This window comes from Dromiciops gliroides, chromosome 2 (genome assembly GCF_019393635.1).
Source record: "Dromiciops gliroides isolate mDroGli1 chromosome 2, mDroGli1.pri, whole genome shotgun sequence".
NCBI lineage: Eukaryota > Metazoa > Chordata > Mammalia > Microbiotheria > Microbiotheriidae > Dromiciops > Dromiciops gliroides.
The window spans coordinates 527471393-527498547 of NC_057862.1; the positions used below are offsets into that span (position 1 = coordinate 527471393).

The 27155-nt window shown below is 37.9% G+C and overlaps 1 protein-coding gene across 6 annotated transcripts in view; it reads left to right on the top strand.

The window, feature by feature from the left end:
- The window catches only part of UNC5D (unc-5 netrin receptor D), an 821905-nt gene that overhangs the window by 629953 nt on the left and 164797 nt on the right, over positions 1–27155 (top strand). For 3 of the 6 annotated variants that reach the window (XM_043988293.1, XM_043988296.1, XM_043988295.1), the window contains exons 5-7: positions 8948–9128; positions 10020–10187; positions 14310–14474. In XM_043988293.1, coding sequence (XP_043844228.1) covers positions 8948–9128; positions 10020–10187; positions 14310–14474 — 514 coding nt within the window. The remainder of the gene's footprint in view (positions 1–8947; positions 9129–10019; positions 10188–14309; positions 14475–27155) is intronic. The other 3 variants (XM_043988297.1, XM_043988299.1, XM_043988298.1) reach the window with 1 other exon arrangement.

Sequence of the window (27155 nt, forward strand, 5' to 3'; positions counted from 1 at the left end):
CCAACAATCTCATTTTAGAAATGAGAAAACTGAGGTCCCTAGAGCTTAAAAAAATAAAATAAAATAAAATAAAAAACAAAAAAACAAACAACAAAAAATATTTGCCAAGGTTTCACCATTAATAAGTAATTGAGGAATTTGAAATGATGTTCTTTGAGAGTAGAATCTTATGGAAAGGTATATAAGGATGGATCCTAATACAAACCTTAGAACAATTTGTGAATAGTTGGTTATTTTTTATCATGAGGCCTGAAAGATTTATTTAGGCACCATTTAATATTTACTAGTGTTAGCACTGACCCTTCCAATTGCTTTCTGCATCATTAGTCCATAAGAATATTCTTCTCCCCAGGAACACAGAAGAGAGCATGCGGGCAAGAGAATGTTTATTAAATTTCTAATTGGCCTACTGGCTTATTTGTTTTGATTCTAACCTTATTTCATTCAGCCAAGTGTTTTTTTTTTTCTTCCCGTTGAGGCTGTATGCTACTAGTAATTCAACATTGTTCATGAAGCATTCTGCTTATATGCCTGGAAAGGTTGTTGACAAACAATTCAAATTTATAGAACAGTTCATGTTTCATGGTGGAAATCCACCACTACAACACAGCCTGATAAGGATGCTAGGGGAATAGGGAGCCACAAATTCTTCCAGCCTGCTGCAGACTTGCTCAGGGCTCTGTGGAAATCCTTTGCCTCTCTGTTTCCCAATTTCTTCATCTATCAGAATGATAGTAATACCACTCAACACCTCTTTTCCTCATGGGATATTGAGACCAAGTAAGTTGTTTGGGTAGGCTGTGATATAGGATCTGACACAGATATACACACGTGCATGCCTGTGGAAATTCTAGGGAGGCCTTGGTGAAAGGAACAACATTCTGTGCACCTAAAAACATTCAGGAGCAACCCAAGATCTCATGCATTTAGGAGTTGGGCTCCCCATCTGAGTGCACCCTGCTGAAGTTTTGTGGGAAACTCGATGGGTGTCAGTTGCACACCTTCTGTACCCACCTAACCACAATGACTGATGGCCCTGGAAAAGGAACCCGCTGTCTGGCATGAAATCTAATTGGCTTTGATGGTCTGCCTTTCCAGATTTGTTTATAAACTGGAAAATCTACAAATTGCAGACCATCTGCACATAACACTGTGCTAATGAATGCCTGCATCCTGCAAATCCATAAGCTCATTAAGTCAAAGTAACTAGTCTTTCCACAAGCTTCTAACTGGGATTATCCATTGCGAAGCAAAGGAACAGAAGGAGGAGGAAGATTTGTTTGATTGTGGGGGTGAAATGTCCCCCGCAAACTTCAGGACAACTAAACCCCACTATCCAAGAAATGACCTGCTGCCAAGGGGTCATTTAGATCACTTGATATATACATCTGCTGTCCTCTATGCTCAATGCATCGATCCTATAATGCTAATTTGCACTGCCTTAGTTAAGTGGATAATTAGAGCTTTCCAGTTTGGAAGCCTCCTACAGAGTAATTTCTGGATGAAGCATGAATATTACAACATTATACCTCTTCCCTGCCGTAAGCATCTGCAAAGCAAGTTCACTGGCTCACCCCAGCCATTGCTTTCTGAAACAAAATCTTGATGGTAGGATAACCACTTATAACTTGTCCTTTTCCTCTAGCATAACAGCATAAAAGAATTTCCTTTTTTGCTCCTTATGCTATTTTGTGTTTTGGGTAACAGCCAACTCTAAGATCTGATGAAAAAGAAATAACATTAATGAAAGGTTTTAAGCATTTTCTATGTGTGTGATAATGTCCATCCTTGATCAACAAATTAGTATTTTGTGCCCCCAGAGAGATTTATTTGCTCTCTTCTGTTTATTTGACTAATTTCTTTAAGGTATCTAAGCCTATCAAAAGGTATTTAAACATTTAGCTTTGGGGACAAATGAACAAACACAAGCACAATCTGTCATTTTTCTAGGTTCAACAAACTCCAAACAGATGTACTAACAAAGTTAAATGAGTGAGTCATTTTAGTGAAGGGAACAAGCCATTAGGTTAGCACACAAATATTAGCACACAGTAAAATCTCCTAATTTCCTAATTTTGATGGAGGTGGGTCACAAAATATATGAACATGTAACTTAATAGTCATTTATCTGACATCATCAGGAAATAAGGTATTACATACAAGTACATTGATTGGCTAGCTAAAGCCATTTTATTTTTGGTACCTAAACTTTATTTTTAATCTTGATCCATCTTTTTAAAGAAAACATACTATTACATATATTATATACTATTATATAACATATATATGATTTTCTTAAGATATAGTAAACATAATTTTATTTAACTTTTATTTTACTTTTTAAAAAGTTAACAAGCATTTTCTCTGCCTCTTACCTCATAGTCCTGCTCCAAAATAAAGAAACAAACAAAAAATAAAAGAAAACCCTTGTAACAAATATAAAGTTAAATAAACCACATTCTTACATTTACCATGTCTGATAATATGTATTCTTCATTCTGCCTCTTGAGTCTATCTCCTCTCCTTCTAAAGATGGGTAGCATATGTAAGGGCTAAAATTCTAGCTATACTGTCTAAAATATCTAATGAGTGGTCGCCAATAAATTATACGCTTTAGCAAGAGTTAGACTTTTAAGCATTTATTAAGGAGAATCAGAATTTGGGGAAGAGAAAGAGAAGGGCCTAGATTCATCTATCTATTAAAGGGAGAGAGCATTCCTAGCTCCGCTCTCTGCCAGAGTCCATACAAAAGAGAGCGAGTCAGCGTGCCAGCCTCCCCCTTCTTCCTCCCACAAGTAAATATCACTTCCTGACACCAAAGAAAAGACGCATGGTCCTGCCCTCAGAGGCCCTCTCCTCATGTTGGAGCTTTCCTACAGTAAGTCTCCAGCAGGTGGCGTGATTCCAATTGTTACACATACTTGAATATCGGTCCTTTAAATCATGGTTGGTTGTTGCATTGAACACAGTTCTTCCATCTTCAAAATTGTTTGTGTACTGAACATAACTTAAACCTGGTTTTGATAAAACAGAGTAAGCCATAGGAATAATGAGCATTTTAATATTTTGTAGCAAGATAGGGTTTTTTGGGGGGGATTTCCCCCCACCAAGGGAAGGGGGCTAAGAGGTGGTACAGGAAATATGGGTCAAGTGGGAGTCTTTCATTGTTCCTGTGGGGATCTCTCAAGGCTTAATATAATAGGAAATGAAATCCATCAAGAAAAGGTCAGCAACAAAACATCCTGAGTTTGGGAAGAATCACAGGCAGAGAGGAAGATAGCTGATGAGATCAAAGACATATTTGTCATTTAGAAAAGGCTAGAAGGAAAGAGACATGTTGCTATCTTGTGATAACGCACTCAACAGCAAAAAGTGGGAAGGATCCAAGAGAGGAGGAAAAATCAATAATCCAAGATCAAAGTGAAGGTCAGTAAAAACTGCTGTTATCTACAGGTCCAAGGAAAGGCCTGAACTTGAGCAGGGGATTTTCAGTTTATCATATTCAGTATATGAGGTATACTTGCAACTTTGTAACCAGGGATGTTGGAGGAAGTGCCTAATTCTACCAGCTTGGTTTTCTCAACAGCTCACAGCTGTGGAACCCCCATCTCTCTTTCCCTACCAACTGACCTCATCTATCTCTTTTGGGAGACAGCTAGATTGAGACTGACATATTAAATGGTCTTACATTGTTGAGCCTTTATTATGTCAAATCAACCAGCATTTATTAAGTGCTTACACTAAAGCTTCAGGCACTGTGTTAAGTGTTGGGGACACAAATAAAATCATAAAAGAAGAGGGTCCCTCTCCTCAGTTACCTTCCATGAAAGAGGGGAGAAGGAGATGGTATCCACAGGGTCCTGGTAGAGAAATTCCCGAGAGCCAGAAGTGAGCCTGGAGAGGAGTAGAAATATGGCTAGCCTAAGAACTTCCCCTAAAATGGAGACTCTGGGAGGAACCAACTCATCAGAGGTAGGTGTTGAAGTACTGAAACATAACCCTAGCATGTGAAGGCCAGGGTCATTACAATTCTTTGGTCAAATTTTAATGATTTTTTTTTTCTATTTTTCCTCTTTTGCTAGCTGTAAAAAAAAAAAAAAGGTGGGGGGAGTGCTACTTCTAATTTTCTGCCTTATTTTATCTGTAACTCTCATAATATGGACCTAAGGATAGCTCTGCCTCTCTTACATTGTAAAGTTCATGAGCTTTGTGACCACTGTTTATTACCCAACCTTAAGTGTCTCATGAATCTACAGATCCACTGGCACAGGGGAGGGAGGTAATGGGGGGGGGGGGCATTAAATTATCTGGCAACTCTCTTATACCACTTCTCTTACTCATCCTTTGGTTATGCTCATTTGTATACTTCTCTCTTATCTCTTCAACTAGCTTAAACACTTATTAAGGGTACAATCTATGTCTGATTTCATCTTTGTATACCTAAAATACATACAAGACAATATCTTACTTATAACAGATCTTTACTGAATATTTACTGAATTGAAAACATCAATTAGGAAGGAATGAAATGGATTGCCTTTCTCTATTTGGATCTAGTTGAGATGAGATGTCATAAATTTGTATTGGACCCAGTTAGCATGATTGCATTGAGAAAGGGGGAAGAATATCCTGGAGATTGGTAGTTAATAGCCACAAATATCAAATATCTGATAAAATTCAAGAAAGTCAATCTCCTCTCTCAAATCCTCCTCTTCACATCAAAACCCTCTGAAATGACCTCCTCCCACACATACAATTTCTGCCTTTTAATTAAAACTCTGATGAATGGTCGTTTCAAAAATCATCTCTTTTACATGTACATATCCCATCCCATCATCCCATTGCTTTCTTTGTATACTTAGCATCTAGCACATTGACTGGCACAAAGTAAGTGCTTAATAACTACATGCTAACTTATTAATCTCCAACAGATTGTTGCCATTCCTTCCTTTTTTGCTGTTTCCATCCTTGCTGCCCACATCCAAATTTCTCTTAGTCTCAATTCTCAAAAATAAACCCTACCAAAATGTCCATTAGATCCTACCTCCTGTCCTGAAAGGCTCTTCTAAGTCTCCAAAATTTGACTTTTGATCTCATCACTCAACTAAAACTGTTCATTTCAGAGTTACCAGGGATCTCCTAACTGTTAGATCTAATGATATCTTCTCATTTTTCATCCTTGACTTCTCAGCAACATTTGACACTAATGGCAGTCATTGTTGTAACGATTGGAATAACGCCACCTGCTGGATACTTACTGTAGAGGAGTTCTGCCCATGAAGGGAATGCCTGGAGGCAATGACCCACCCTCTAGAAGCTTTTAATCCCCTAGCACCTGGAGGCAAAGTGGGGGAAGAGGAATCCAGGCCTGAGTTCAAAATCAAGTGGATTCAAATTGCGCTGGTCCCTCCCCTCCTCCCCAGACCCCACCCTCTACTCCTCCTATGGCCAAGCCCATAGCTTCCCCTGCCTGGGAAGTCCAGAGATCTTATGCGCATGCTCAACTTTTTCTACCTGCATTTGCAGCTTCAGGCTCAGCCCTTCCCCGGCCTGGCTGTGCTTTTGAGACAATCTTAGAAAACTCTTTAAATTCCAGATATGCTCGTTTTGTTCATAATTTTGCTCACCTGCTTTTGTCTTTAATTAGTAATCTTATAAAGCATTTGTATGGTGAAAAGCCCGACAGACAATATAGAGGGGTTAAAGAAGAAAAACTTAAGCTGAATAAGAATGACAATCAACATAGTTCAAGACTCTGCTTCTTTTGCCATGGAAGGGTATATATTTTACAGAAATGTAGAAGTAAGCAGCAAGGTATTGATATGAGTATTGGGGATTTTAGATACCGGAATCAAAGCCTTTCTCTCTCTCTTTACCAAATTCTTCTTTTCCTTAATAAATGCTTAAAAGTCTAACTCTTGCTAAAGCTTATAATTTATTGGCGACCACTCATTAGATATTTTAGACAGACTAGCTAGAATTTTAACCCTTAACATTGTTCTCTAGTATATTCTTTCCTCTCAGAATTTTTATGTCACTTATCTCTCCAGGTTGTTCTCTGATCATTCCTTCTCATCTATGTTATTAACTTTTCATCCATGTAACACCTACTAACTGGATATTTCCCAAAGTTTTATCTTGGTCTCTCTTTTCTGTCTACACTCCATCACTTGGTGACCTTATCAGCTCTCATGGGTCAAATTAACATCTCTATGACTATGATTGCCAGATTTATAGATCTAGCCTTATTTCTTCTGAGTTATACCCTCCCATCATGAACTGGCCACCGGATATTTGGAACTGTATGTCCCTTAAGCAAATCAGTCTCCACATATCTAAAACAGAATTTGTTATATTTTCTTCTCAAACTCACCTCTTTTCCCAACTTCCCTATTACTGCCAAGGTACTAGTATCCTTCCAGCTACTTAATCTCACAATCTTCTTGTCATTCTTGATTCATCACTGTCCCTCAGCCAAGCTTTTTAATCGGTTGTCAGATATGTGTCTGCGTGTGCATCTTTCCTTCACTCACAGCCATTACACCAATTTAGACAGTCAACACCTCTTTCCTGGTCCCTGCATTAGGCCTCTCCCACTTTACTTTATCCTCCACATAGCTACCAAAAGGATTGTCATAAGGTGCTGCTATGACTGTATCAAACACATACTGTCCCCCAGCCCTTTCAGAGAATTTTAGTGATTTCCCATTACCTCTAGGATCAAATATAAACTCCTCTGTCATTCCAAGTTCTTAAAGACCTGAGCTTTTCCTACCTTTCTGGTACCTTCCATGTACTCTACAATCCAACCATGTTGAAAATCTTCACTCTAGAAATATTCCATGTCCTCTCTCTTTTTCTTTGTTCATAGATAGCTACTTCCCATCTCTGGGAATGCTCTCCCTCCTCACCTCCACCTCTTACAATCCCACTTCTTCAAAACTCAAGTTCCATTTTTTTTGTTTGTTTGTTTGTTTGTTTTTGAGGAAGTCTTTCCTGCTCTTACTAGGTGTTAGTTCTTTCCCCTCTAAGGTCACCTTGTATCTATTTTGTACTGTGAGGGCCAAAATTTGATGGAGCGTTATTTGGGCGACTTGCCTTAATATTGGGGTCCTGGAAATATGAGGGACCTTTTAGGTTAACCCTCCCCTATGAACTGCCCTTTTTAGATAATTCTCCTAGGCTAATAAGAAAGGAGCCTCTAAGCTTAGTTCACAAAAGGATCAGATTTTATTACTTGGGAATTAATTAAACAACAAAGGTGAAACTAATAAAAATCAAAGATAAGGAAATAGGAAAATAGAAATACAGATAAATATTCTTAACTCTAAGCTTTACCTATTCACTGCCCAGACCATTCCCAATTAAACTAGTTCAAAGGAATTTAGGGTTTTACATAATGAACTCACCAAACCTGAAAGTCTATAGTTGCTCATGCCACCAGAACAGCTAACATGCCACTGCAAGGGGAGTTGCCAGACAGAGAGACCCGAGAGTGAGCTAGTGTTCCAGAAGAAGCCTAACATTCCGGAAGCAGCCCTCCCCATCCCTTCGAGGGGTGTTCAATCTTTCCTTCCTCAAAGGGGGAGGTCCTTCAAAAACGGCCTATGGAGAGTTCTCCTTCTCAGTTCAGTAGCATATGTAATATCGGGGTGGGCCAGGTGTGGCCCCTCCCAAATGAGTTAGCTAAAAATGGGAATATTAATCTTTACCACAAATAATTTTTACCACAGTACCTACCTTGAACACACACACACACACACACACACACACATATGCTTCTTTTCCCCTTGACCTTCAGACCAAACTACTTAGCTTTTCTATATCTACTTCCTCAATTATAACATAAGGAAAGCAATATAAACCTTCTTCCAGGGATATTACTGGGGAGGAATTAATTGAATGGATTTGGAAGTCATTTGGAAGGCATGGGTTTAAAGTGACCAAGTCTTCATCTTTAATTTCACTTTTGGCAATCTACTGAAGAGAGTACACACACCTAATAGCACTAGGATTCCTTGTTGTTAGAATGTAAAATTTTTGAAGGCAATGACTATTTCAATTTTATCTTTATATAACCTAAGCTTGCCACAGTGGCTGGTAAACAGTAGGCATCTAATAAATGCTTGTCAAATGATTGATTAGTTGACTGGCATTTCTCTAGCATTTGATACTTTTGACCTATCTCCTAACATGGATATTCCACATTTCCTATTTCTATTCCTTTTCTTGGTTCACCCCCAATGCCTGAAATTACTTTTCTTCTTACCAGTAACTCTGAGAATCCTACTTCCATTACATTCAGTTCAAAACCACCTTCTATAGGTAGCCTTCTCAGTTCCTTCAGCTGTTAGTATCCTCTCTCTTGACATTATCTTGTGTTCATTTTGTATCTATTCTGTATATATGTTTATAAATGTACATGTTTTCTCCCTAGTTAAAGTATACTTTGTTTGAAGGCAAGGACTGCTTTTCTTTTTTGTGTGTGTCTCCAGCAACATTGCACAGTGTGTAGACCTTCACCAAATGCTAGTTAAATATTAGATTTGTTCCTTGTCGGAGAAGAGGGGTCCTTAACCTGGGTTCTATGAACTTTAAAAAAAAAATGGGAATTGTATGTTAATGTAATTGTTTTCCTTTGTAATCCTACCTATTTTATTTTGTGTATTTAATTTAATTTAATAAATCTGAGAAGTTTATAGGCTTCACTCAATTGCCATAGGGGTCAATGATGCCAAAAAAAAAAGAAAAAAAGTAAAGAATCCCTGTCCTAGATAAATTAAAAATCCAATGGGAGAAAAAAAGGGTTACATTTAAGCAATCTAATTCAACATCCCTGTGAAAGGACAGTAAAATCATCTATATCAAAGTGCTGAATGTTATAGTCCAGACTGTAAGTGCTTCAGGAGTTCCTTACCCCCTTGCTTTGTTTCCTTCCCCCAATTAGGTGGAGTGGCTAAAGAATGAAGAGCCCATTGATTCCCAAATGGATGAGAACATTGACACCAGGGCTGATCACAACTTAATTATCAGGCAGGCTCGCCTCTCTGATTCTGGGAATTATACCTGCATGGCTGCCAACATTGTGGCCAAGAGAAGAAGCCTGTCAGCTACTGTTATTGTTTATGGTAAGGGTAAGGTGAAAACAATATCCCACAATAGGTTAGGAGGCATTTAGGAATGGAGGTGGTGGGGACAGCTTTAAGAGAGGGAAGAGATGGGTGCATATACACTAGGGAATCATAGCATTTTAGCATTAGATAAAGACCTTAAAATTTTATAGTTCAACTATTAATTGTATATGTAAGATAAGTTTCCTTCAGTTGATCTTTGTGTCTCTTTAATCCATGATTGGACTTTGATAAAGGGAGGTCAACAGTATTTGCAAACTTTTTTATCTTTCATAATTAAAAAAGAAAAGAAAAGAAAAGAAAAGCAACAACCAAGTTGTTCATTTCTGAGTGTTGTGTTTCTCATTCAAATGATGGGAAATCACTGTTTCCCCTCCCTCCTCCAGACTTGACATTAGTCAGTGAACCTCCTTATATATAAAATTCCACTGAAGGCAGACAAACAAGATTATCTGGGAATGTCACTTTTATAGAATGGCACCGTAGTGCTGTTAGGTGCCTATACACTCATCAGTTGATTGGCAAAAGTGAAATTAAAGAGGAAGACTTGGTCACTTTAAACCTATGCCTTCCAAATGACTTCCAAATCCATTCAGTTAATTCCTCCCCAGTAACATCCCTGGAAGAAGGTTGGTATTGCTTTCCTTATATTATAACTGAGGAAGTAGATATAGAAAAGCTAAGTGGTTCGGTCTGAAGGTCAGGGGAAAAAGCAGTAAAAAACAAAACAAAACTGTTTGAAGCTTCAGAATATCCAGTAGCCTGTCTCATGCCACCCAGAATATTGGGTGCCTTGCCCAGAGTAGGCACTTAACAGCTCCCCATTGGTTCAATTTAATTTGATACCTCTCTCCTTCCTTTCTGTCCTCCCTTCTTTCTCTCTCTCAGTGAATGGAGGCTGGTCTTCCTGGACAGAGTGGTCAGCCTGCAATGTTCGCTGTGGTAGAGGATGGCAGAAACGTTCTCGGACCTGCACCAATCCCGCTCCACTCAATGGGGGTGCCTTTTGTGAGGGAATGTCAGTGCAGAAAATCACCTGCACTTCTCTTTGTCCTGGTGAGATATACCTATACATGTATCCAGATTATGTTTCCCCCTCTGACCCACCCACAAAAGCTGATGAGAATGAAATCAATGCCATCCTTCCTCTTCAGTGATGTCTTTGTCTTCCCTATCTTCCCTGATAAACAGAATATCTGTCCAAGGTCATTTATATGTGGGTCTCTCTAAAGGTGTGGGGTGGGGGTGGGAGTCAAAGCCATGTGAAGATTTTTTGTTGTTGTTGTTTGTTTGTTTTTGTCATACAGAATGCACTGACCATCAGGAGAGCACTTGATTTGAAAGGTTTTTACATTAGTGGTAAATTTAACTTGAGCTGTCCACACACTGTCTCCTTTGGTCCTTCTCTTGTATATCATAGTACCTGGCACAGAACAAATGCCTAATAAACGCTTATTGCTTGCTTGATTGTTAGGATGCATCTTTGGGAGTAAAAACTAGGGGCAGAGATTTAGTCTCTATCTGACTCTGCATAAGAAGGCTTTGCTTTGTTTTCAAAATCTCCACTAGACCCCTTTTCTAATGCTTTATCCAGTGTGGGGGTGAGGCTAGTTTTTTGAAGGATATGTCCTCAAAGTATCAACTCAATCAAGTTCTACCAAAGCAGAAAGGCTGTGACTATGGGTCCCATTAACAACTGTCTGTGTTATCCAGCACAGATGAGTTCAGAGAGAATAATCATTGCGTTGACCACAGGTTAATCCTTTTTTTTTTTTGGAGTAATAGCAACTCAATCATGAATGTTGTTTAAGAAGCTATTTAGGGGCAGCTAGGTGGCACAGTGGATAGAACACAGGCCCTGGAGTCAAGAGGACCTGAGTTCAAATCCGGCCTCAGACACTTAACACTTACTAGCTGTGTGACCTTAGGCAAGTCACTTAACCCCAATGGCCTCACTAAAAAAAAAAAAAAAAGAAGCTATTTAAGGGGGCAGCTAGGTGGCCCAGTAGATAAAGCACCAGCCCTGGATTCAAGAAGACCTGAATTCAAATTTGGTCTCAGACACTTTGCACTAGCTGTGTGACCCTGGGCAAGTCACTTAACCCTCATTGCCCTGCAAAAAAAAAAAAAAAAAAAGGAGAAGAAAAAGAAAAAGAAAGGAAGAAGCTATGTAAGGGATGAACCGGAGAATGGAAAAGGGATCCATGCTGACAAAATCATAGAGCCTTGAATTATCAAAATATTTTAAAATTATAATTTTTTGAAAAGCCTGATTCATAGTATTATCACATATACAACTCTGGCCCCATCATATCATGTTATTCTAAACAATTGACTCAGCTTTCTTTATATTCAGGTTTATTTACAATGAAATCAGCAAAAAAAAATTATAAATTATAAATATAGTTCATATATTTTTGAGTCAGCATATGCTTACCATTCTTTCTTGATAAGTAAACAACTCAGTAACAAAAGTGACTTTCTGAGCACCATTGTTCATCTTTAATTTTTAATTCCTTTCCTTCTTGTCTAATTTACAGAATCATAGAATTTAATAGCATGAAGGGCCCTTGGTTGCCATCTGCTCAAGCCCATCCACCTAGGGAATTCCTATTATTAAAAACCCTACAAGTGGTTATCCAATTTTGTTTGTTGTTACTATTATTAATGTTAATAATAATAATAATAATATTAAACAACTCATTTGATCTTTACAACAACTCTATGAAATTATATAACAAACTGGATGTATGCATAACAACAAATCAGTGAGACTAAAGATAGTTTTGTTTTTGTTATTTTCCATGGAGTTCATGTTCACCCACTGAGACATGAATCGATCCCTAGTTTCTAACATGGTACTATAGATCATTAACTCTAAGGCCATTGAACTTGAATTTCTCTTCTATACACTTTAATTTGATTTTGGCTCAGAGAGAAACCCTGATTTATTTCATATTCATAGTTATATTTTGGAAGAGTGTTTCCTTTAGAGGAAGTTTCATTGTCTTAAGTAGTCCCAGGAAGCAGGGTTGCTCTTACTTAAGGGGACAAGTTAACATTTTGTAGAGTGGTCTTCAAGGTTTCTTTGGAGCCTTATAATGGGAATAAGGGAGGGGAGATAGTAATGACCTATCCACCCAGGAAATTCAACAGAAAGCAACATATATCAAAAATTTCACAATGTACAAAGAAAAGCCTGAACATAAAGCTGGAACTATAAAGATGAAAAAAGAGAATACAATCACTGCCATGGAAGAACTCATGGCCTAGTAGGATACAACATGTATCTCATTAATGATCATGCAATTCAGAAAGGTAGTGTTATATAGTATATAGAGAGCTGGCCCCAGGGTCAGGGATATCTGGTTATGAGACCTGCTTCTGTCATATACTGTCTGTATCACCCTAAACAAATGGCTGCTCCAGGGAATTCTACAAATTGCATAAAAAGGTGCCAACATGTGTTACTACAGGGAATTTACTTATGAAATAAGAGGCCTAGTCCCTTTCCCACTCCTGCAATTTAGAAAATTAGTATGGACAAAAAGCATCACGGAGAATAAATAGCCTAAGGAATTGAAGGTGGGTAGAGGACTCACTTATAGTGAGAGTGATCGAGGAAAGCTTCATAGAAGATATGGAACCAGAGTTAGGCCGCTGAAGGAAAGAAACAAGCATTTATTAAATTCCTACTATTTGCCAGACGCTGTGCTGAGGACCTTACACATTTCTTCTCATTTTATTCTCACAACAACACTGGAAGGCTGGTGCTATTGTCATTCTCATTTTACAAATGAGGAAACTGAGGCAGACCAAGGTCAAGTGATTTACTCAAGGTCACACAACTACCGAGTGTCAGAGGTCATATTTGAACTCATGTCTTACAGGCCCAGTGCCATATCTACTGCAGCACCTACCTGCCTCTAGATGGATGAGGAGAAAAATGTCAAAAGTTGAAATGGTGGTAGCGGGGGATGGGTAAAGACGGAGGATCTGATTCTGTTCCATGGATGGGATGGTGGGTGGGATGTACAAAAGTACAACATAAGGCAGGATAAGCACAGGGAGTGGTTCCACTTGGCTGCATCACAAAATGCCATGAGCTTTCAACTGTAAGCAATCAATCATTCAATCAATAAGCAAAGTGCCTAGTTTATATCTAGGAAACACTGAGATCACTGGGTCCAATGCTATTATTTTACACAAAAGGAAACAGAGGCCCAGAGAGTTAAAATAATTTGTTCATAGGGGTAGCCAGGTGGCTCAGTGGATAAAGCACTGGTGGGTCCTGGATTCAGGAGGACCTGAGTTCAAATCTAGACTCAGACACTTGATACTACCTATGTGACCCTGGGCAAGACACTTAACCCTCACTACTCTGCCCTTCCCCCCCAAAAAAAAAAATTTGCTCATGTTTTCACAGCTGAACTCAAGTGACAATTATGCTGTGTGGCAGAGTTGGGATTCAAACCCAGATCTTGCAGTAACTGATCCAGTGGTCCTACTGGAAGACTACATCATAGTAGACAGATTGCATTGTCAGTGTATGCAGTATGGATTGTCAAATTCGTATAATGTTGATGTGCCCCATTTGTTGTTGCTGTTGTTGAATTCATTTTTTTAGATCAGAATTGGGGTTTTATTTTGTGGAGATTATTTTATTTAGTCCACCTACTGCTTAAGTACTCAAACTTAAATGACAGTCTTAACAATGGTCTTTGTCCATGGGTTATCTATCCATACAAAGGACACATGGGCATGGATAGCTAAGGCATCCTACCCCCCACCTCCCTTCCCAAAAAAGGATAGTGACATCACATACACCCAAAAGCACCTGCCTACATTAGGTAATTGTTTTTGGCCTTGAAGAAGTAAGAAAGCTAAGCATCTATCCTTTGATTCAGTAGAGAAACCAAAGAGAGAAGTGAAAATGATTTCTAAGCTATTATTATTCTTTTTGCTTTCTTGTGACATGAGTCCAATTATTCCAACAAGCCTTGGGAAAGGAGAGGATGGGAGGAGAACATAATTGATTAACATATTCTAGTGGATATATATATAGAGATGCATATATATACATATACATATATGTATATATATTACACATATGCAAAATATATACATATATATGCATACACACATACATAGAAAAATTTTTTTGGCTTTCTCTTCTAGTTGATGGAAGCTGGGAAGTATGGAGTGAATGGTCAGTGTGCAGCCCAGAGTGTGAGCACCTGAGAATACGGGAGTGTACTGCACCACCTCCAAGAAATGGGGGCAAATTCTGTGAAGGCCTGAGCCAGGAATCAGAGAACTGCACGGATGGACTCTGCATTCAAGGTAACAATACAGGCTTTTGTCCATTACGCAAAGGGAAAATTCTTCACTACTTTTAATTAAGCTATGCAGTTGAGCTTGGACTCCCAGCCCCAAAGCCAGAAAACAGGGATTTTAAATATAATGATAATAGTGATGGCAGAAAAGTAGAAACTGTATACATACACATATTTTATATATGCATATATACACATACATTTATATATGTCTACATAATCACATGTGTATATGCATGCATATAATACCTAATATACATATTAACATATATTTATTTATCTCATGGCCCCTTGCTCTTACTTCATTTAAAGTGTGACATTAACATAATGTAACTGTAAAAGGCTAACAAAAGATCCTTCAAGTGACTAGTTTTGAGGTTTGTTGGTTGTGGTTTCTTAGTTGAATAGATTTTTATAAAAATAATTTAGAAAGGGGGCAGCTAGGTGGCACAATGGATAGAGCACTACCCTGGATTCAGGAGGACCTGAGTTCAAATTCGGCCTCAGACACTTGGCACTTACTAGCTGTGTGACCCTGGGCAAGTCATTTAACCATCATTGCCCTGTTATAATGATGATGATGATGATGATAATGATAATTTAGAAAGATCTGATAGTATAATGGATAGAAAACCAGCCTTGGAGTCAGGGACACCAAAGTTCAAGTATTGCCCCTGACATATTCTGGTTATGTGACCATGGGGCAATTTGTATGACCTCTCCTTGCCCCAGGCAGCACCCAAACACTATAAATTACAGGTGAATGCTGATCCGTATTGGCACATGTTGTCTTTACACTGGGATTTCCCTTTCTCAATGATATTTCAAGTCTGAACCAAAAATGATGACAGCTTTGAACCATTTCATGTTTGATTTCATTAATGCTCCTTGATAACCAGATGGGATTCTGGTTTCCTAGATATCACTAACATATCAAATACTACCTCATGCTTCCAGATGACCAACTATAAGGTTGAAACAGACTGGATTGTTTGTACTTATCTTTAGGAAGCTCACTGGATAGAGTGCTGGGCCAGGAGTCAGGGAGACCCAAGTTCAAATCCAGCCTCAAACACTTACCTTGGGCAAGTCACTTAACCTCTTCCTACCTCTGTTTACTTTTTTGTTAAATGAAGTTAATAATAGCACCTACCTCCTAATGTCATGAGGATCAAATGAGATAATAATTGTAAAACACAGCACAGTGCCTGGCACACAGTAGGTGCTATATAAATGTTAGATATCTATTATTATTATTAATTATTATCATTATTATTACTACTACCACTACTACTATTGTGGAAGGCAGCATGACATAATAGATAAAAATGTATCTGAGAGACATACTAGCCAGAACAACAACTAATACATATGTGGATTATCTCTTTTGAACCTCACAGCCATCCAGATAAAAACTACTAGTATCATTGGGTTAGTGTGAGGATCAATTAGGATCATATGAAACACTTTGCAAGCTTTAATGTGCAAAAAAATGTTGCAATTGAGTTAAGTCCTCCAGGTGTTATTATCCTAATTTCACAAATGAGGAATCTGAGGCAAAGTGACTTGTCCAAGGCTATTCATCAATTGTCAGGAACCTCATTTAAACCCAGGTCTTTCTGACTTTCTGTCTAATATTGACACTATTGAATCTTTTTAACTTTATTTTTTCCTTCTTTTTTTTTTTTTTTACCACTATTGGATCTTTATGCCATTACAGTAAAGAGAGATTGCTTTATATTGCTGTCTTTGTTCCCCAAACCAAATCTTTTTTGAAACACATATATAATTTATATTGTTGACAGGGACCCTGACTTTCACTAACATATCTTCTACAGCACTTGGCATACAATAGGGAATTAAACTTTAGTTAATTATAACAACTCACATTTATATAGGCTTTAAGGTTTAGAAGCACATCCCTCATGATAATTCTGAAAGGTAGGTAGTATGAATGTTAAATTATCATTTTACAAGATAAGGATACTGAGGTTCAGTGAAGTTTAGTGACTTACCAAATTTTTAAAAATAATAACTATTGGGTCCAGGACACAAAACCAGGTTTTCCAATTCTGAATCTCATATCCTTTCTGTGGCATCAGGCTATCAATAACCTTATCACTGACCAGAGATATATGGTCCTTTACACCTAGCCATAGGTTTGCTCTAAATATGAAGCCTGGTCTTTGTTGAGATTCAGCCACTCCATTTTCATAGGTTACCACTTGATGACAGAAAAGCCACAAGTTAATTAGTGAATGAAAGTTATGTTCACAGTCTCGTTAAGAATAATCAATCATTTGCGACTTTGAAAAAAATCAAATAACTTATCAGCATGTAATTATCAAGCATAAGTTTTAGGAATTGTGTTAGATGTTGAGAATAGAGGGAAGCTAGGTGGCGCAGTAGATAAAGCACTGGCCTTGGATTCAGGAGGACCTGAGTTCAAATCCAGTTTCAAAGACTTGACACTAGCTGTGTGACCCTGGGCAAGTCACTTAACCCTCATTGCCCTGCAAAAAATAAATTAATTAAATTTAAAAAAAAATGAAAGAGTACCTGTCTTCAAGGATTTTTAGGTGAGACAATATGTGCATATACAGGTATATACAGAATAACCACAAAACAAATACAGACAGTTCTCATTTTCTGCAAGGGACCATTGAGCAGAGCTCTACATAAAGTTTTTTATGTAATGCGAATTTTCCCCTATCTACCCATTTCACAGCCTATATAACAAAGGCATACACAAAATAATCTTTACGCAAATCATAAGATGTACTAAAATGCAGACATTAAATACCATACCTTGATAATAAACATGAAATAAAAGGTAAAGTTAGTGATAAAATGTACATAGTTTTGTTCAGTAAAGTTAACATAGTTGTGCAGGATGCTGCCCCCTTCTCCCCCCCACTGCACCTAACCTTTAACACTGGCGGTTGGCTTCACAACTTTTTTTTTTTTAATGAAATAATCAAAAGCTGTTTGGACAGCAGCTTTCTTTTCTTTTCTTTTCTTTTCTTTTTTCTTCTCATATATCCAAAGATAGCAAGTAATATTATTTTCAAATAATATTTGAACTTTTAAAAATCTTGAAGTATTTGGATCCATCTTTTCAATACAAGAAAAAAATTCACTCAGATGATTAGATGCTTCTGCCACCTGTTTCACTATGACCCTTTTTTGGTTCTACCTCTGGTTCTAAAACTTCCTTTTCTTCAGTCTTTGCAGCTAGTAGCTCAATCTGATCCTCATTCAATAGTTCTTCTCCATGAGACTCAATCATCTCCACATCAGAATTTCAGAATTCCTTACTGAAGTCAAATCTGTGTAATGCAAATTTATGTAAAGTGAGAGCCATCTGTACAATGTAATTTGGTAAGGGAGAGTTGGTAGATCAGGAGATGTTTCAAAGGAAAATACAGTTCATGCAAGCAAGATGATTTAAGAAAGGCCTGGAAAGACTTGTATGAACTGGTGCACAGAGACAGCAATATTGTTTGATGAAGAACTGTAATTGATTTAACTATTCTCAGCAATACAACAATTCAAGATAATCCCAAAGGACTACTGAAGAAATATACTATCCACCTCCAAAGAAAGAACTGATATTGATGGAACAGAGTGAAGCATTATATTTTTCACTTTTGTCATAGGGAAAATGGGGTTGGGGGTTGGGGGTAGGGGTAGGGGTTTGGGGTCCTTAGGAATTCCTCTTTAAAGAATTACACCCTCTTGCACACAAAAGCAGTTAGAATAAGATGGTAGTTTATTTCAGGGCTGAGGAAGGGAAAGGGGAGGGAAAGCATGAAAGAAGTCCTTGGACTTCTCATGGGGAGAAAGGCACCACACAGAGAGAGTGCCTGTGAGATACCAATCTCCTCGAGCAGGAGACTGGCAGGTACTTTTATAGAGGACTGATGGGGGTGACCATCTGACTGTGGAAAGTTCCTTTAGTGAGGGAGGACCATCCCCCACTGGTGTTGGCTGGAGGAATTGGGTGAGGGGTGGCTGCAGATTTCGAGCCATCTCCTCAGGACACAAAGGAAGCAGCCACACCTAATCTTATCACTCCAGTGTTGAGGGAGACTGGAATGAAGGGTTGGGGTCTTGGAGCTAGCTCAGTTTGATCTGGTTCCACTTATCTCTCTAGGCCTGTCTGTCCTCTGGTTTAGTTTCTCAAGGAGAAGGTTCTGTGATGTGCCCCAGAGAATTTCTGGGGTGCTATGGGCCCATAACACTTTCATTTTTTTCCTATTATCCAAGTTTTCTTGTATAAAATGACTAATGTGGTAATGTTTAACATACAAGTAAAAATTAATATTAATCCTACATAAATTATTTGCAAAAAAAGGAAAAAAAGAAAATACAGTTCATGAACTTATGACTGATGCAATTATGAGAGAGTATAATGTAAAAGTGGGGAGCAAGAATGATCCAGTTGTGGGCAATGGTCAATGAAAAGGCATGAGGTTGAGAGATTGACTACTGTGTGTGAAGGAAAAAGGCCAGTTTGCTTAGATCATAGAATATGGTAAGGAGTAATATATCATAAGACTGGAAAGGCATTCTTCTATTTCTTTTGTGTTCTCAGTCTTGTTAACCTATAACCGTGTATAAATAGGTTCTGTTTATCCTTTCTATTTGTCTTGTTATGTTCTAATATCACCTTGTTCATTTGCTATTTTGTTGACTAGAGTTTCTGCCTTCTTTTTAATCAGACTGGTTAACAATTTATCAATTTTATTTGTCCTTTTAAAGAACCAGTTTTCAGTTTTATTTACTATTTCTATATATTTTTTTGGTTTCTAGAGTGTCCATTTCTACTCTAATTTCCAATAGCTCCTTTTTACATTCATTTTAGGTTGATTTGTAGTAGACATTGTAATTTTTAAAAATGTATATTCAGTTTGTTACTCCTTCCCTTTTCTATTTTGCTAAAATGCTTATAGGTGTTAACCTGGAAATTAAGGAAACAATCAATATAGGAGAAAATAAGGTCTTTAATCAAGGCAGAGGAACTATAGCTCATGGTATTGCAAAGCTAGGAATACCCAAAGATGGGAACAGAGGACAGGGTTTTTAATGGGATAATAGAACAAAAAGGGAACCAAAAGATGGCTCCAGAGTGACATATAGCTAATTAATGTAAATGAACCTTTGACAAAAGAAATAATAGAACTGCTCCTAAGTTAAGTATAGGAGTTACTGACTGAATAGAAACTACTTAATGTAGGTGGACCTTTTTTACATAATAACATAAAGTCCTGGGAGTAAGGTGGGGAACATTGGGAGGGGATAAGTTGCTTGGGGGAAGGTCCATAAGTCCATCAAGAGTCTGGAAATGACAAAAACAGTCAGCCCCAGGCAATTCATTTGTCTGGGAAAGAGGGGACTGGGTGGGGAATCAGTTCTCAGTAAATTTTGTAGTTCTCATAAGGATATGATTTTTCCCATTTGAAGACTACTTTAGCTGCATCCTAAAAATTTTGATATGTTGTTTCATCATTATCTTTTTTTTCACATAATTATTAATTATGTTATAATTTATTGTTTGACCTATTCATTATTTGGAATCTTATTGGGTACATGTCTTTTGTCTGTGTTCTCTAAACTAATTACTATTTTTATTTGATTATGGTCTGTAAAAGAGGTTTATCCAATTTATGTTTTGGTGTGTTTTTACATTGTTTTATGATATCTCTGTGCTCCAATATATGCTCAATTTTTGTAAAAGTTTAACGGGGTGCTAAGAAATATGAATATTCTTAATAGTCCCATTTAGAAGATAGCATTATTATTTTAGCTCTAGTTTCTTCAACACTTTGTTCAGTTCTATATTTTCCTTTTTGTTTATCTTTTTTGTTAGAAATCCCAAGTGGAGGTAGGGCCATTGAAATTACCTGCTACTATTTTATTGCTATTGATTTCTTCTTGTGGTTCAAGTAATTTTTCCTTTATGAATTTAGATGCTAAGGCATTTGGAACATAAAAGTTTGATATTGATATTTGTTTGTTGTCTAAAGTTCCTTTCAGCATAATATAGTTTCCTCATTTATCCTTTTTTTTTATGTTGTAAGTGTTTATTTTTGCTTTCTCTGATAGCATGATTGTAGGTTCTAGCTTCTTTGATTCCCCTAATGAACGGTATTTTTTCCCCCAGACCTTAAGGTTAATTTTATTTGACTTTGTCTTTTAAATTAATTTCTTATAAGCCACAGAAAGTGGAGTTTTGTTTTCTGATCCAATTCATCACTCCTTTTTTGTTTATTTTATTGGATTGTTTAATCCATTAACATTTAAAGTTATGTCAGATTTATATTTTCCTTGATTTGTCTATAATGTTTTTATTCCCCTGAAATTAGTATTTAATTTTTCTTCTGTGCAAAGGCAGTACTACATCTTTTCACTTATTTTAGCTTAATCAACTGAATTCACACTAGCTCTTCCTCCCTCATCCTTAAGTACCACCCAGCCCCCATTGGTTAAGCTTTCCCCTAGTTTTGGAATTTTGTTTATTATAACTTCCTTTTTATTTCTTAATTTTAGCTAGTTATTTAATTTTCATGACTTTTTCTTTCTTTCTCTGTCTCTCCTTTGTCTCTGCCTCTCTGTGTGTGTCTGGCTGTCTTTCTCCCTCCCCGTCTCTCTGTCTCTGTGTTTCTCTCCATTTGTCTGTCTCTCCCTCTTTCATATATCCAACAAATCCCTCTTCCTCTTCTTCTCTTCAATAATTTTCATTCATTAGGTTTTTTTATTTCACTTTCTGTGCCTTAAGTATCTCTACTGTTAACCTGGAAATTAACAATCTATATAGGAGAAAATATAGCTCTTGGTATCGCAAAGTTCAGAAGCTAGGAGTACCCAAAGATGGGAACTGAGGACAGGATTTTTATGAGGTAACAGAATAGAGGGAGCTATGAAACTGTCCTTGGGAAAAGTAAGTTCATAGACTGAAACTATTTATTGTAAATGAATCTTTTTACATAATAACCTAAAGTCCAGGAAGTAAGCTTGGGAATCTTAGGGAGGGGATAGTTTGTTTGGGGGAGATCCATAAGCAATCAAGAGTGTGGAAAAGCCAAAGATTGGTCAGCCCCAGGTAATTCATTTGTCTGGGAAAAGGGGACTGGGTGGGGAAATCAGTTCTCAGTAAATTTTGTAGTTCTCACTATGCATTCTGTCTTCAAGATCAATGTGTTTTGCTTGTATAGAGATCATGTTTTTAATGTTATTTCTTTTTGTTTCTCTTTCTCCAGTTTATCCTTCACTTCTGTTTATTTCACATTCTGTATTATTTTCTTTAGTTTCTTTAGTGAAATGACACCATGATTAAAGAATATAGGCTATAGATTCTGCTTTCATTGTTCTAATTTCTCTTGTAAAGCACTAAGGATTATCCTGCTGTGATTCCATGCTCTCTTGGGAATTCAAAAAGTCCTCTGCTCTGTGAGGTGTTGGTTTATTTTCCTTTGTCTTGCAATATTTAATCGCAGATGCCTGGAATCTTTTATCTGCTATAGAGGCCATATTTCCTTGTGTTATTAGTATCTTCCCTGTTGTTTTATCTGCTTAGGTTCAAGATTTTTAATTGAATTTTCCTCCTCTTGAGATCTTTGGTAATTTTATTTTTTCGTCTTATATTAGCCAATTGCTCACTTTCTGATTCCTTTCTAATTGATGGTGATTTCCCTGCGGGGTTGTAAGCAGTTTCAACCTCCTCACATACTGTGTAATATAGGTTTCTCTGCCTTCAGTCTCTGCCCCAAGTAACTTTTTGGGAGATAAAACTGGCCCCAGCCAGAAGGTGGACTCTTTCCCTCAGGCTTAATTAAGTCACACAGCCACACACAGGTACTGCCCAAGAACCTTTTTTCTTTCATTTCTTTGTTCTTTGGCTGAGATCTATTTCAGTACAAAATCTGTCTTGTGCTGGCCTGTCCCAGCCAGCACAAGTTTCTGCCTTTTGTTTTTCCATGGCACTCAGGAGGTAGGAGGAAGTAGTAAAGTTGAGGTTTGGGGCTTGGGGGAGGGGGGGGATGGTTGTTTTTATTTTCTTGGTTTTTAACAATAACTCTAGATATGGTTGTGTAGCTCTAGTGTCTCTAACATGGTGAATGGTAGGTAATAGGCTGCTGAGTGCTTTAGGCATTATGGATTAACTTCTGCTGTTAGTTTTTAGAATTGTTATCTTTTTAGGGTCCTTGGTATCCTAGATTTGAGAAGCTTAATTTGCTTAATCTTTTACACATAATTACTACTTTGGGTAGGATAAAAAAAATCTAGTCCTCCTTCTTGTTCTGTCTCTCTGTCTCTGTCTGTCTCTCTCTTCCTCTCTCTGTGTCTGTCTGTGTCCGTCTCCCTCTGTCCCTCTGTCTGTCTCTGTCTCTGTCTCTGTCTCTCTTCCTTCCCACTCCTCTCCCCCAATTTGAGTCTTCAACAGCAATCTAAACTCTCAGAGAGTAGATGGGGCACTGAAAAGATAAATTATTTATTTCAGTTTACCTAGCCAGAATGTATCAGAGGTGGGATTTGAACTTTTTAGGCATTTCCTGAGGCCAGCTCCTTATCCACTCTTTCCTAATGGCTTGCAGTGGGCTTCCAAAGCCCTTCACATGCACACACAAACATAAGAACACATATGCACAGACATATAGATATTCAAACATAAATATAAGGTGGTATTTACTACTGCTACTACTACTACTACTACTAGTACTACTACTGCTGCTGCTGCTACTACTACTACTACTACTATTACAACATTTTTAACTTTTCTATAGTTAAAACACTGGTTAGTGAGATTTAGAGACCAGAAATTTACTCTATATGGGAAGATAGATCTCTACCACCTCGCCAGCATCCCTACTACTAGAAGTAAACATGCTTTTCATTCTATTGCCATTCATTCATGAGCCAAATTCCCCAGCCCACTAGAGTTTGTTTTTCCTTGCATTGTTTGGGTCTCCAACTTTGTGTGCATCCAACTATCCTTAACTTACCACCTGAAGCTCTTTGGGAATTATAAATGAATGGGCTCTTTGAGGAGGAGTTGGGCAGACCCTTGAGTACAGTAATAGAAAGCAGTATATATCTCCTCTGCAGAGAAGGTGGGAGGGCGGTGGCAGCTTTGGGGTGAGGGGGAAATCTAGTGGTATCTGTTCATGGGAGACAGCAGAATTTACTCTGCCTCTTTCGATTGAAGAGGAATTATATCAGTTAATCTATAGGGTCAGGAAACAGCCTTCCCTCAAGCAACTTGCTGTGTATTTGTGTATATGTTTGTATGTGTGTGTGAGAGAGAGATATCATGTGGTCAAAATGATAGCACCACTCTATATTTCTGACTTGTGTTCTGTGGGAAGCAGCCTAAAGGGAGTCCTGTTATTAAAGAGACAAGGATGAATGGGCAACTAGGTTTAACCAAAATTTTATTAGACACCTACTTTGTGGACAGTAAGCTTGATGGAGGGAGGTAGTAAGATCGTAGTATCTCAGTGCTTGAAAGGACACCAGAGGTCAACCAGCCCAAATGTACTATATCTGGAGCTGCCCTTCATCTCTCTTTAATAATTATTAATGGCATTTAGGTGGTACTTCAAAGGTTTTAAAACATGTTTACATTATTTCATATTTGTGTCACAACACTTAGTTGAGGGTAGGTATCACAGGTATTGTTATCTAAGTTTTACATAAGAAGGAATGTCATCACATTCAGGAAAGTTAAGCAATTTGTTTGTGGTTTCACAGTTAATAAATGTTAGAAGTAGAATCCTTACTCAGGTCTTCCTGAATTAATACCATTACTCTTATCTACTGGATTTGGAGTGAGGAAAACCTGAATTCAAATCCTGTCTCAGGTACTTAATACTTGTGTGATGCTGACCAAGTCACTTTAACCACTCAGACTCAATGTTCTTATCTGTATAATAAAGATAATAGCACCTACATCACAGGATTGTTGGAAGGATCAAATGAGGTAGTAGATATAAAGTGCCATGCAAAGTTATAAGAACTATATAAATGGTAGCTATTATTAATATTAGTATTATTCCATGCTCCCTTATCCATTGGGTAAGGTTGTGACTCCATTGATACTTATATGCCAGGTGGGCCTCTGGTTTGATGCCTCAGCCTCAGCCTCAACATGGCAGAGTTAGCAGTTGGATTGTTAGCCTCAGATATCACACGTTTGTCTGGAGTTGATTTCTGCTTAGCTTTTTGTCAGAGCTCTGAATTTCCTCTGTGACTAGTAAAGGCTCCTCTTAGAGACAGAGCAGTTGGCTCTGAATGATCACTTTAATATTTGGGTTGATTGCTGTTCGGTCAGTTGTGACAGGAGCATGGAACCTTGGTGTTCTGCTATCATGGATGGCCACACCTAAATGCCTTAAGCTTTGCAAAATGTCCTCAAATAGAAGAAAATTGCTCTGAGTGGTAAGCCTCAGAGAGGAACTATAGCCTAAAAAAGAGATTGTAATTTTTTAAATTATATTTTATATATGTATTCACTTATTCATTCACTCTTTCTATCTATCTGATATGGGGGGAAATGGGGTATGTGTTGGTGGGAATTGGGGTTCTTAGGAATTCTTCTTTAAAGAATTACACCCTCTTGAACACAAAAACAGTTAGAATAAGGTGATAGTTTATTTAGGAGCAAGGGAAGGGAAGGGTGGGGGGAGGGAAACCATGAAAGAAATCCTTGGACTTTTCATGGGGAGATTGGCATAAAGCACATGGCTCAGAGGTACCAAATCTCCTCGAACAGGAGACTGGAAGGTACTTTTATAGAGGACTGATGGGGGTGGACCATCTGCCCATGAAAAGTTCCTTTAGTGAGAGAGGACCATCCCCCACTGGTGGTAGCTGGGGGAATTGGGTGAGGGGTGACTACAGATCCCTCTTCAGAACACAAAGGCCGCAGCCACACCCAAATTTATCTCCCCAGGGTAAGGGAGACCAGAATGAAGGGTAGGAATCCCAAGCTAGCTCAGTCTGATTTGGTTCAGCTTCTCTCTCTAGGTGTTATCTGTCCTCTGGTTTAGTTTCTCAAGGAGAAGGTTCCTTGATGTGCCCCAGAGAACTTCTGGGGTGCTCTGCACCCCTTGACATATCTATCTATCTATCTGTCTGTCTGTCTGTCTGTCTATCTATCTTTCCTTCCTTCCTTCCTTCCTTCCTTCCTTCCTTCCTTCCTTCCTTCCTTCCTTCCTTCCTTCCTTCCTTCCTTCCTTCCTTCCTTCCTTCCTTCCTTCCTTCCTTCCTTCCTTCCTTCCTTCCTTCCTTCCTTCCTTCCTTCCTTCCTTCCTTTGTATTTATCAAGAACAGAGTTATCCAAATAGGCAAAATCAGAAATGCTAACTAAATCTAAAATGCCCTTACAATAGAACATTTACAGTAAAGAAAGGAAATATAATAAAGAAATACAGTAAAGAAAGGAAATATTGAAACTAGCATGCTATAGATTAGTGGCTAAATTCCTGGAATTATAATTAGGATAACAGGTTTAAATCCCATCTCTAAAATTCACTAGCTATGCATGTCATCATAGGCAACAACATCATGCTCAACCAGCCTCAGTTTCTTCATCTGCAAAATGAAAGTAAGAATAGCTGTAATACCTACCTCAGGATGGTGTCATGTGGCTCAAATGAGATAAGACATGAAAACTTTGAATGTAATATATCAAAAATTTTGAATTATTACATGTCAGTTCTTTATTTTATTATTTGTATTTAAGAGTCAAAAATATGCTGTTGCCTAATAACTCACGCTTCTACTTTTTGGGTGTTGAATATCGTAGTCAGAAGGACATAATGTACAAAAATTTCACCAGAAGGAGTAGGAATAAAAATGGTGAACTTGACAGGATTAATAACTACATCTTATTCTTGCAGCAGATAGGAAACTGGCAATTTTATATTGTTAAAAATTAAACAGACTTCCTTTAAAAAGGATCATGGCCTTCAGTTGAGTTAGAATCACAGGTTTTGAGCTGGAAGGAATTTTGGAGGCCGTCATATCTAACCTCATTTCTCATTTGACATTTTTGGAAGCTGAGGCAGAACACAGGTTAAATGATTTGGCCAGGGCCTCACAGCTCATTAGCATCTAGGATGGATTCTGAAGGCAGTAGTCCAATGCCCTATCTACCACATCACATTGTCTTCCTGAATGTGAGAGCAAAATATGAATAATAAAACCGCCACCACAATAAAAACAACAGCAACTCCATTAATGTCACGTTTAAGGTTTGGACACTGCTTGACATATATTTTAATTCATTTGGAAATAACCACTGGAATTTGAAAGAAGGAAGAAAACATCAGTACTGAGGAACCCAGTAGCCAACATGTCTGCCAAGCATTGGCAATTTAAAAAGGAAAACACTAGTTGAGACATCAATTTCTTTTTTTTTTTTTTTTTTTTTTTTTTTTTTTTTTTTTTTTTTGTTTGTTTTTTTGGTTTTTTGGTTTTTTTTTGTGGGGCAATGGGGGTTAAGTGACTTGCCCAGGGTCACACAGCTAGTAAGTATAAAGTGTCTGAGGCCAGATTCGAACTCAGGTACTCCTGAATCCAGGGCCGGTGCTTTATCCACTGCGCCACCTAGCCGCCCCGAGACATCAATTTCTTTTGCTTAGTAAAGGGGAAGAGTGAACATTGAAACCAAAGGCCATTAAAC